Source organism: Oryctolagus cuniculus, chromosome 12 (genome assembly GCF_964237555.1).
Source record: "Oryctolagus cuniculus chromosome 12, mOryCun1.1, whole genome shotgun sequence".
Taxonomy (NCBI): Eukaryota; Metazoa; Chordata; class Mammalia; order Lagomorpha; family Leporidae; genus Oryctolagus; species Oryctolagus cuniculus.
This window is the reverse complement of record NC_091443.1, coordinates 65,799,985-65,812,813: the sequence shown is the minus strand read 5'-3', so window position 1 is coordinate 65,812,813 and position 12,829 is coordinate 65,799,985. Positions and strand designations below refer to the sequence as shown.

Here is a 12,829-nt window from a genome sequence, read left to right as displayed (position 1 = left end):
GTTTACCCACTATGCCACAATGCTGGCCCCTCCTTTTTAAATTTCTGAGCTGTGAATTTTTTTTGACCCATCTTTAGTTTCTCTTATTTTCAAAAATAGGAGTTGGGTTGACATTTGCACAGTGACTTGGAAATAGAATTTCAAGGAACTTAGACTTCTGATTAAGTCATTGTTATGTTGTATGTCATTTTAATGATTGTTTAATTTCTTTTTTGCTAAAAGTTTACCTGATGCTAGACTTGAAAAGATTCCACAACTAAATTATATATTGATATTTAGTAAATGTCACTAACTAAAATCGTATGCTTAGAACGTGTTTTATATAGCATTTCAATAGAAATAGAGTTAAGATTTAAGTAAGGTAATATGTAAGGACTATGTTTTATAAAAAATACATGTATTTTCCTTCTTTGTTTTTCTAGTCAAACTTCGCCATGGGTCGCTTTCCTAGTACGTGTAGGAAATGTTACATGCTTGATTTTGGCTTGGCTCGACAATTTACCAATTCCTGTGGTGACGTCAGATCAGTAAGATTTTTCATATTATCGTTAAATATTTGAAAATTAATCTTTAATTTGTACTTTTACTCCTTTTTAAAAATACTGATCACATCTAAGAATGGATGCCACCTAAGAAATGGCCTATATATTTTATGATTAAATTATGGAATGGAATTAAGCTTTTTTTATTGAAAGTTGATGATTTTAAAAATGTACATTGGAGGCAGGTTTAGAATGGTGTTAGAGTAAGACTATACATTAACCCGTTGGGATTAGGGATCTTTTTTGTAGTCTGAGGCCTTTTGACAAACTATAATTCTTTTTTTTTTTTTTTTTTGGTTAAGATTTTTATTATTTATTTGCGAGAGAGTTACAGACAGAGAGGGAGAGATATAGAGAGGCTTAGCCTACTGCACCACGGCGCCAGCCTGATAAGCTATAATTCTGTTGTTAAACTTTTCAACTTCAACTTCAGAAATCACTTGTTTCTCCTTAGTGTTATTCTTTATTTAATACAACATAGTCATCATACCTTTTTTTTGAGATTTATTTACTTATTTAAGAGGCAGAGAGAGAGAGAGTCAGTCTTCCATCCACTGGTTCACTCCCCAAATGTACACATGGCTGAAGCTGAGCCGATCCAAAGCCAGGAGCCAGAAGCTTCTTCTGGGTCTCCCAAGCAGGTACAGGGGCACAAGGACTTGGACCATCCTCCACTGCTTTCCCACATTATAGCCGAGAGCTGGATTGGAAGTGGAGCAACCGGGACATGAACTGGTGTCCATATGGGATGCCGGCACTGCAAGTGGTGACTTTACCTGCTATGCCACAGCATTGGCCCCTTCATCATACTTCTTTAAGCAAGCTACCTTTTAGATTTCCTTTGAAATGTTTTCCTGTTAAACACAGTATGTAGTCATTCTCATAGGCAGTTTCTGGTGCCTACTTCTGGCATATGGGTCATCCTATGCTAGTTCTTTGAAAACCTCATGATTTTTTGTTAGAAATGAGGTATTATGGATAGTATATTGTTAGAACTCTGTGTACTGGTCTTATTCCAGGAACTGCTATTATTATTGGTTTGTTCAGTCACTGGATGATTTTGGTAAAGTCAGCTCCACTGTCCCACACACATATGTACCATGTTAAGTCTTCGTTGTGGCGTCTCATGAAGGTGCATCTGTAAGTGTGCCCTGGGGTAGCAGTGGGACTGGTGAAGCTTGTTTCTACTGTTTTCCTGACTACACCTGCACTTGCCAGGACTTAGCCTTCTCGGGAAAGGCAGCTGGAGGCAGGAAGTGTTGAAGTCCTGCTTCTCCCAGAAAACAAGCCTTCTGGCTGAGAGCTGAGGAAGCGGAGAGTCCTGTGTTTTGACTGCAGTTATCTCAGTGGAGTCACCCTTGCTGAGCTCAGGTGGGGTGGCAGCAGCCTTGGTTGAGATACCACAGACCTCACCTTTCTCAATGAATTTTCAGACATTTTCTTGAAAGAAGGTATTTTCTGATTTGTTGTTTGCCTTTCTGATCATTTCTAGAGACTTTAAGCGACTGTTTTTTAAATTATTTTCAGCAGTTTCACTGGAGAGTGGCTCAGGAAGCTCCACACATTGTCACATGGCAGTTATCTCCCATGGCAGTCCTTCTGATATTTACTTTAAATTTTATTTATTTATTTTCATTTTATTTGAGAGACAGAAAGGGATCTTCCATTAATTGGTTTACTCCTCAAATATCTGCCACAGCTGAGGTTAGGCCTATGGAAGCCTTTGGGTCTCCCACATGGCAAAGACCCAAGTACTTGAGCCATTACCTGCTGCCTTCCAGGGTGTGCATTAGTGGGAAACTGGGTCAGAAGTAGAGGAGCTGGGACTTTATCCAGGCAGTCCAGTGTAGGGTGTGAACATTCCAAATGGGGTCTCAGCCACTGCATCTCATGCCCTCCCTCTGATGTTTAGTTTTTACCTTTAGTTTTGTTTTCACCGAGTTACAGATTGTGATTAGTGTTCATGCTACTGTTTTGATTGAATTATCTATATGATAAGGGTTATTACATAAATGCAAATTATATTTAAAATATAAGAAAATTTAAGTACTTAGAAATTATGAGAACCTCTCTTCACCTCTAGTGATAGTATATTGTTAACATATAGTAAGGCAGGTAATGAACTTAGGTTCAGTGTAACTTACTAGATTTGAATGTATTTGGAGTCTCATTTCTTTTCTTTATTTTGTAAGATTTATTTTATGAGGCCAGTGCTGTGACATAGCAGGTAATGCCACTGCCTGCAGTGCTGGCATCACATATAGGTGCCAGTTCAAGTCCCAGCTGCTCCACTTCTGATCCAGCTCCCTGCTAATGCGCCTAGGAAGACAGTGGAAGATGGCCCAAATACTTGGTCCCCTGTCACCCATGTCGGAGACCTGGATGAAGCTACTGGTTTCAGATAAGACCAGCTCTGGCCCTTACAGCCATTTGGGGAGTGAATCAGCAATGGAAGATCTTTCTCTCTCTCTCTCTCTCTCTACCTTTCAAATAGATAAATAAAAAAGATTTATTTATTTGAAAGGCAAAGTAACAGAGAAGTAGAGACAGAAAGAGATCTTCCATCCACTGGTTCACTCCCCAGATGGCCTTGATAGGGCTGAGCCAGGAATCAGCTACTGCATCTAGATTTCCGACGTAGGTTCAGGGGCCCAAGTACTTGAGCCTTCTTGTACTGCATTCCCAGGCACAGAAGCAGGGAGCTGGATTAGAAGTAGAGCAGCCAGGACTCAAAATGGCACTCTAATATGGGATCTGGTGTCCCAGGTAACAACTTAACCTGCTGTACCACAGTGTTGATCCTGGAATCTCATTTCTATTCCAAATATCAGATTTTCATTTTTTAGAACATTACATTATTGTTATGTTTAATGAGTACATATTATGTGTGAGGCAGAGATCTAGATTCTGGTACCACTGCAGTGAACATGCAGACAAAAAAAGGGAATTATGGTGGTTATATTTTAGAGTAGAAAACAGATAATACATAAATCAGTATATAATTTTAGGTTGTGATGCTATGAAGAAACAAAAAGCAGATTATTTTCAGAGAGAGTTATAGACAGCGAGACTTTTGGAGGTGTTAGAAAGGATTTCTCTAGGTCAGATTAGCACTTTGAAAGAGAAAGAAGGTGATTGAGTGATATGCAAAAGAATGATTATTGTGGCAGATCATAGTGTAAGCAGTGTAAGAAGTTGTATTAGCTTTTCATTGCTACAATGAAATACAATTTAATAACTAAGACAAGCTATTTATGAAGGAAAGAGACTTATATTGACCCACAGATTTGAAGACCAAGATTGGACAGCTCCATTGGTATGACATCTGGTGATAGAATTTTTTTTTCTCTCTCTTTTTTAAAGATTTTATTTATTTGAAAGACAGAGGTACAGTCTGAGAGGGAGAGACATAGAAAGAGGTCTTCCATCTGCTGGCTCATTCCCCAAATGGCCACAACAGCCGGAGCTGTGCCAATCCGAAGCCAGGAGCCAGGAGCCAGGAGCTTCTTCTGGGTCTTGCATATGGGTGCAGGGACCCAGGCACTTTGGCCATCTTCTGCTGCTTTCTCAGGCCATAGCAGGGAGTTGGATCGGAAGTAGAGCAGCCGGAACTCAAACCCATGCTCATATGGGATACCAGCACTGCAGGAGGAAACCTAAAACCCACTACATCACAGCACCGCCCTTCCCCCTCTTTTGTTTTTAAAAGACAGTTTTTATATAACACCTTTAAAGCTTATAATTTTAATTAAAACATTTGTGGGTAATAAAAGCAGTTTTATTGTCACTATAGATACCAATAAGAAACAGTAGTTGGTCCATTAGTTGAAAAGGTTAATTAAGGATGGGGTATCCATGACACAAATATATATGCTTTTGACATTTTTTGTGTGTGTTTTTCTCTGTTTTAAAGGTCTTTTTACTTGGCGATAGTTTAAAACTCACAAGAAGTTGCAGAAATAGTACTGTTAGTACTTTCCTCTAATGACAATCTTACATAGTTGCAGTACATTGTCAACACTGGGAAACTGATGTATGTACAGTGTTAATTCAGGAATAGATTTTAGTCAGATTTTACCAGTTTTTGTATGTAGTTTTTTTTTTTTTGGATGGGAGAAGTTATATATGAAATTTTATCACATGTATAGATTCATATAACGAACATCATAACCAGAACAAAAAACTATTCCATCACCACAAAGTAATAGATACTCAACTGAGTGGTTTTGTTTTGTTTTGTTTTTTTTCCTGAGTGGTTTTGTGAGCCTCTACTATTCATAACCTTTAAGATGTATTAGTTTTGGGGCTGCCACTGTGGTGTAACAGGTTAAGCTGCTACCTGCAGTGCTGGCATCCCATATTTGTGCCAGTTTGAGTCCTGGCTGCTCCACTTCTGATCCATCTCCCTGCTAATGCATCTGGGAAGTCAGTGGAAAGATAGCCCAAATGCTTGGGCCCTTACACTTATGTTGGGGTCCTGGATGAAGCTCCTGGCTCCTGGCTTCGGTCTGGCTCAGCCTTGGCTGTTGAGGCCATCTGGGGAGAGAACCAGTGGATGGAAGACCTGTCTCTCTCTCTTCCTCTGCCATTCTTTTTCTCTATAATTCTGGCTTTCAATAAATAAATAAATAGTTTTTTTTTTTAAAAAAAGATGTATTAGTTGTATTGAACAAGGTTGTATAGTACAAAGAAGTCCTGAACCATATATATCTAACAACATCCTGGTCCAAGCAGTTTCAAAATTGAGCTTGTGTTTACTTGATGATTTGAATCTGCTTGTTCATTTGCTTCCCTCCTGCTTTTAAAGCATGTCCCAGTTTCCTCAGCCCTTCAGCTAGCATCTCACATTCCTTTATGTCTCTGGGAACAGCGCCTTTTCTCCTCCGGCTGTCTTCCTAATTCTTCAGCTGAAACTTCCAGAGCCTAGGGCTCTAGTGACCAGGGGAAGAAAAAATTTAAAAGTTAGCATTCCAGAATTTTAGCTGAATTGTACTTATTTCCATTGAGAGTTTTATTACATGGTTCTCCTTGTGTTTTGTTTTCCTGATCATTTCTCTTTAGTTATCAATAGGCCGAGGCACGTTCCTCAACTCTCCCTTCTCTTTGTAGGTTTTTTCTCCCAAGAGTTCTTCCTTTCTCAAAAATTTATGCCCTCCTTCACCTCCATACTACTACCGGCCCTATGCCAATTGTTTTAATAAAACATGTTCTTAGATTATTAAGCACTGTCACTTTGTACTTTTTCTTTAAAGAAATGTTTGTAAATATAATTATATGGAGCAAAAATGAAAGAATTTAAAATCCATCCAAATTAAACACTTTTGTTCTTGAAAGATACTGTCAAGCAAATGAAAAGACAGACTGTGAAAAATACTTATGAAAGACATCTTAAAAAGGACTAACATTTTGAATCTATGAGAGCTCTTAGAACTCAATAAGAAAAACAAACAACCCAATAAAAATGAGCAGAAGATTTGAATAGCCCTTTCATTAAAGAGTAGACATGCTTGGCAAATAATAATATTAAGATGCTCAACAGCATTCATCATTTGTGAAATGCAAATTGAAGCCATGGTGAGATAACACTGTATACCAGTTAAAATGGCTAAACTGAAAAACATAGAAATCAGTGCTTGTCAGAAACTGGGTTGGACTGGGAGTGAAGGGATTGGCTACAAAGGGGCTTTAAAGAAACTTTGTGGGGTGATAGAAGTAGTCTATATCTTTACTAGAATGATATTTACAGAACTTCATATCTTTGTCAAAACTCACAGAATTGTATGTACCTGAAGTATGTAAATTATGCCTCAATAAGCCTGACTTGAAAAGAATTTAAAAGGTAAACAGTGAAACAGATCTCCCATTTGAACTCTGTCTATCGCAAATCTATTGATTTTCCATGCTGCCCCTGGTCCTTCCACCTACGTCTCACATTCACCTTTGGACTGTACTGTTATTAGTTTCTTAGTATATTCTTGTACAGTTTCTTTATGTGCATGTGATAAATACATATGAATATTGTTTTCCCCTTTTTATTCAGAAGATAGCATGATATTCCATACCCTTCTTTTTTTCCTTAACAGATAATCTAGGTGATTGTTCCATGTCAGTATATAGAGCTTTTTCATCTTTTTTTGCAGCTATAAAGTATATATTTTTAAAAGATTTATTTATTTATTTGAAAGGCAGAGTTATAGAAAGGCAGAGAGAGAGAGAAAGAGGTCTTCCATCGGCTGGTTCACTCCCCAGATGGCCTCAATGGCTGGAGCTGCGCCTATCCGAAGCCAGGAACCAGGAGCTTCTTCTAGGTCTCTCATGCAGGTGCAGGGGCCCAAGGACCTGGGCCATCTTCCACTGCTTTCCCAGGCCATAAACAGAGAGCTGGATCAGAAGACTTGAATTGGTGCCTATATGGGGCGCTAGTACTTCAGGCAGTGGCTTTACCCACTACACCACAGCATTGGCTCCTGCAAAGTATTTGATTGTATGAATGTATTGTAATTTATTTATTCTGCCCCCTATTGGCAGAAACCTGAATCTCTCCCAGTCTTTTGCTGTCACAAACATTGATGTGTACTAGATGATTTTGTTCATCTATAAGTCTACATATGCAAGTAAATCTGTAAGATAAATTTTTAGAAGTTAAATTGCTGAGTCTAAGAGAATATGCAGTTGAAGTTTTTAAAAATTATTTATTTATTTATTTATTTGAAAGACAGTAGTGTAGTGCCCTACACAGCACTCTGGCCTCAGAATCAGCTCTTAAGGCATTCGGATCTCACTAAAAAGCCCATGAGAGCATTTCAGGCATGGAAAGCCAAGACACTGTGGTAATAAATGACCTACATGAAAGACCTTTGTGAGTGAGATCCCAGTGGAAAGAAGGGGCCATCAAAGAAGGAGGTATCAGAGAGGAGAGAACTTCCACTTTGCTCATGGCCCTATCTAAATACTTATAAAGTTTATGGACTTGAAAGGCTTCCATAGCCTCGGCAGCTCATGACAAGATCTTCGGATGATCGCTGACATCATAAATAAAAGTGTCACTTGTTAAATCAACAACAGGAGTCACTGTGTACTTGCTCCTCATGTAGGACCACTGTCCTTAATGAGTTGTACTATGAGAATTAACAGTAAAACTTGTCTTCAAATAATACTTTATACTTTGTGTGTCTGTGTGGGTACAAACTGTTGAAATCTTTACTTAGTATAGAATTGATCTTCTGTATATAAATATAATTAAAAATGAATCTTGGAGCCGGCACTGTAGCTCACTTGGTTAATCCTCCACCTGTGCCACCAGCACTCCATATGGGTTCTGGGTTCTAGTTCCCGGTTGCTCCTCTTCCAGTCCAGCTCTCTGCTGTGGCCTGGGAAGGCAGTGGAGGATGGCTCAAGTGCCTGGGCCCCTGCACCCGCATGGGAGACCAGAAAGAAGCACCTGGCTCCTGGCTTTGGATCAGCACAGCACCGGCCATTGTGGCCATTTGGGGAGTGAACCAATGGAAGGAAGACCTTTCTCTCTGTCTCTCTCTCTCACTATCTATAACTCTACCTCTCAAATTAAAAAAAGAAAAGAAATGAAATGAATCTTAATGAAGAATGGGATGGGAGAGGGAGTAGGAGATGGGACGGAGTGGAGGTGGGAGGATGGATATGGGGGGTGGGGGGGAAGAACTGCTATATTCCGAAAGTTGTACCTATGAAATTTATATTTATTAAATAAAAACTTTTTAAAAAACATTAGAATATCCAATCAATTGTGTGTATCTAGCCAGATAAGGGAGAGAAAAAAGTTAAAAGCATATATAAGAAAATACCCTTCTTTGGGGCTCAGTCTTTTTACATACAAATCCAACTGGGCTTTATGCCAGCATAATAATAAAAGACTATTTCCTGGCAAAATAAATAAATAAGGTGATTGAATTTCCTTGAACAAGTATTTTTTTGATTAGTTGTATCAAGATTTATTTTCTAAACAGCTGATTGATTCTCTTTACCTATGTTTCAACCTTTCCATGGCAGAAGTAAGGTCAGAACCAGGCCAGTAATACTTGTAAATGAAGAGTCTCCTGGGCCTGTCTTGGCTAGAATTCATCAGGGGGAGTCTTGATGCCCACTTAACTGTGGACTGAGCTGCAGAATATGATAATAGATGTGGAAATTTTCATCCTCACAGTTATTAGAATGACAACATCTGGGCAAAATTGTATGCCACCAAGATAATTTTGTCTTAGCTGAAGGCTATGTCAAGTAATGAATAAAAGAACAACATCTGAAATGTTATTTACCTAACAGAGTTGATAGTAACTTCTTATATATCCTCTTAGACATATCTAGAAACAGAAATCTCTGACCTTGGCATTCCATCAACAAAACTGAGAATATTATATATTCTTATTAGTCATGATATCTTATGAAAATATTCAGATGTATTGAATGGTTGTCAAAGAAGTGACAGCCAAGACAATAAAGAGGATTTTATTTTATTTATTTATTTTTTTGACAGGCAGAGTTAGACAGTGAGAGAGAGACAGAGAGAAAGGTCTTCCTTTTTCCATTGGTTCACCCCCCAAGTGGCCGCTGCGGCTGGCGCATTGAAGCTGGCACTCTCTGCCGGTCTGAAGCCAGGAGCCAGGTGCTTCCTCCTGGTCTCCCCTGTAGGTGCAGGGCCCAAGGACCTGAGCCATCCTCCACTGCACTCCCGGGCCACAGCAGAGAGCTGGCCTGGAAGAGGAGTAACCGGGACAGAATCCGGCGGCCCAACCGGGACTAGAACCTGGGGTGCCGGTACCGCAGGCAGAGGATTAGCCTAGTGAGCCGCAGCGCTGGCCAATAAAGAGGGTTTTAAAGAGTTATAGAAACTTCTGTTATAGACACTTGTCATTAGAGAATATTTTTAAATACCTAAGTCTTTTTTTTTTTAAAGATTTATTTATTTATGTGAAAACCAGAGTTACACACAGAAAGGAGAGGCAGAGAGAGGGACGTTTTCCATCAGTTGGTTTACTCCCCAGTTGGCCGCAATGGCTGGAGCTGTGCTGCTTCGAAGCTGGGAGCTTCCTCTGGGTCTTACCACATTGGGGTAGGGACACAAGGACTTGGGCCATCTTCTACTGCTTTCCAGGCCATAGCAGAGAGCTGGATTGGAAGTGGAGCAGCCGGGACTTGAAACAGTGCCCATATGGGATGCTGGCACTGCAGGCGGCGGCTATACCTGCTATACCACAGTGCAAGCCCCTATATTTAATTCTCTCTCTCTCTCTCTTTTTTTTTTTTCCATTTTCAATGTAAGATTTTTATTTTTTTTATTTTTTTTCTTATGGATTACAATGGCTTCCCCCCCCCATAACTTCCCTCCCACCCACAACCCTCCCCTTTCCTGCTCCCTCTCCCCTTCCATTCACATCAAGATTCATTTTCAATTCTCTTTATATACAGAAGATCAGTTTAGCAATATATTAAGTAAAGATTTCAACAGTTTGCACCCACATAGAAACACAAAGTGAAAAATACTGTTTTGGTACTAGTTATAGCATTAAATCACAATGTAAAGCACATTAAGGACAGAGATCCTACATGAGGAGTAAGTGCACAGTGACTCCTGTTGTTGACTTAACAAATTGACACTCTTGTTTATGGCATCAGTAATCACCCTAGGCTCTTGTCATGAGTTGCCAAGGCTATGGAAGCCTTTTGAGTTCACAACTCTGATCATATTTAGACAAGGTCGTAGTCAAAGTGGAGGTTCTCTCCTCCCTTCAGAGAAAGGTACCTCCTTCTTTGAAGACCTGTTCTTTCCACTGGGATCTCACTCGCAGAGATCTTTCATTTAGTTGGTTTTTTTTTTTTTTTTTTTTTTTGCAAGAGTGTCTTGGCTTTCCATTCCTGAAATACTCTCATGGACTTTTCAGCCAGATCCACATGCCTTAAGGGCTGATTCTGAGGCCAGAGTGCTGTTTAGGACATCTGCAATTCTATGAGTCTGCTGTGTATCTCACTTCCCATGTTGGATCGTTCTCTCCCTTTTTTATTCTATCAGTTAGTATTTGCAGACACTAGCCTTGTTTATGTGATCCCCCTGGCTCTTAGTCCTGTCATGATCAATTGTGAACAGAAATTGATCACTTGGACTAGTGAGATGGCATTGGTACATGTCATCTTGATGGGATTGAATTGGAATCCCCTGGTATGTTTCTAACTCTACCGTTTGGGGCAAGTCAGCTTGAGCATGTCCCTCTCTTTTTTTTTTTTTTTTTTTTTTTAAGATTTATTTATTTGAAAGAGTTATACAGAGAGGAGAGGCAGAGAGAGAGGTCTTCTATCCAATGGTTCATTCCCCAGTTGGCTGCAACGGCTGGAGCTGTGCTGATCTGAAGCCAGGAGCCAGGAGCTTCTTCCAGGTCTCCCACACGGGTGCAGGGGCCCAAGGATTTGGGCCATGCTCCACTGCTATCCCAGGCCATAGCAAAGAGCTGGATTGGAAGTGGAGCAGCTAGGACTAGAACCAGCAGATGCCGGTGCTTCAGGCCAGGGTGTTAACCCACTGCGCCACAGCGCCGGCCCCTGTATTTAATTCTTAACAACAACAAAAATATTTAAAGGAAAAGAGAATTGAGAGAAGAATTAGCTTGAATGGATTAAAAATAGAGATTACGCAATGAGCTTCCACATAGTGGAAGAAGAATACAGATTTTTTTTTTCCTTGTGCTGTAGCATATGACCAAAATTGTTCTGGCAAGTAAGGATTTTTATTTATTTTCATTTTATTTGGAAGGTGGAGGGCCAGTGCTGTGGCACAACAGGTTAAAGCCACAGCCTGCAGTACCAGCATCCCATATGGGTTTCAGTTCAAGTCTTGGCTGCTCCACTTTCCATCCAGTTCCCTACTAATGCACCTGGGAAAGCAGCCAAGGATAGCCCAAGCCCTTAGGCCCCTGCATCCATGTGGAAGACCCAGAAGAAGCTTCTGACTCCTGGCTTCGGCTTGGCCAAGCCTGTCCATTGTGGCCATTTGGGTAGTTAACCAACAGATGAAAGATATCTTTCTTTGTCTCCTCTCTCTCTCCCTCTCTCTCTCTCTCTCTCTAACTTGGCCTTTCAAATAAATGAATCTTTAAAAACAAACCAAATGAATGGTGGAGAGACAGACACAGGCAGAGAGATTGTCCATCTGCTGGCTTACTTCCCAAGTTGTGGCCTCTCTGGCTCTCATTAGCAGGAGGCTGGAATTGGAAGTGGAGCCAGGACTTGAACCAGGAACTCCAATATGGGATGCAGGCATTCCAAGCAGTGTCTTATCTGATGTACCAGATGCTCACCCCTTTGTAAGGATTGTTAAAAATAATCATGACTCCTCATGATCTTTATATATTTATTTGGCCACAGAACCTGAATTTTAATGTGTATACTGTAATGTTTAACAAAAGTCTAATTATATGAAAACATTTAATTTTCTCCACTGTGTGGAGTTGTATGCATGTCATTAAAAACCACTACATTATTTTAATGTAGGTATAAAGTAACAGGACTAAAACAAAACTAAAATAAGCAATTTTTTAAGATGTGTTTTAGAGATACTCTTCAATTTTCCATAATTTCAAATTCAAAAGTTAGAAATTAAATAGTGTTTTATTATGACAGTAATGGGCATATTTATCACATTTTCTTCATTGGCTCAAGTGTATTGAGCTTGTTGCTATTTGAAGTTCATTTATTCTTTTCTTGGCTTTGTTGTAGCCTCGAGCTATGGCAGGCTTTCGAGGGACGGTTCGTTATGCATCAATCAATGCTCATCGGAACAGGGTAGGTATCCAAAATAGTCGTATATGTTTAAGTGTGCTTATGGCTTGAATCACAGTAACAACTTTTTTTAAAAAGATTTATTTATTCATTTGAAAGTCAGAGTTATACAGAGAGAGAAGGAGAGGCAGAGAGAGAGAGAGAAGTCTTCCATCCACTAGTTCATTCTCCAGTTGACCGAAATGACTGGAACTGTGCTGATCTGAAACCAGGAGCCAGGAGCTTCCTCTAGGTCTCCCACGTGGGTGCAGGGGCCTAAGGGCTTGGGCCATCTTCCACTGCTTTCCCAGGCCATAGCAGAGAGCTGGATCGGAAGTGGAGCAGTTGGGACTCGAACCAGCGCCCATATGGGATGCCAGCACTGCAGGAGACCGCTTTACTTGCTGTGCCTCAGCGCTGGCCCCAACTTTATTTATTTATTTTTTTTAAGTATTTCTGTTTTATTTGAAAGGCGGAGAGACAATGAAACAGAGATCTTTCATCCT

The 12,829-nt window shown here is 40.0% G+C and overlaps 1 protein-coding gene across 10 annotated transcripts in view; it reads left to right on the top strand.

Annotated features, from left to right (window-relative positions):
- The window catches only part of TTBK2 (tau tubulin kinase 2), a 163,891-nt gene that overhangs the window by 99,708 nt on the left and 51,354 nt on the right, over positions 1-12,829 (top strand). For all 10 annotated transcript variants that reach the window (XM_051822032.2, XM_051822031.2, XM_008269118.4 and 7 more), the window contains 2 exons: positions 423-527; positions 12,282-12,347. In XM_051822032.2, the coding sequence (XP_051677992.1) occupies positions 423-527; positions 12,282-12,347 (171 nt within the window). The remainder of the gene's footprint in view (positions 1-422; positions 528-12,281; positions 12,348-12,829) is intronic.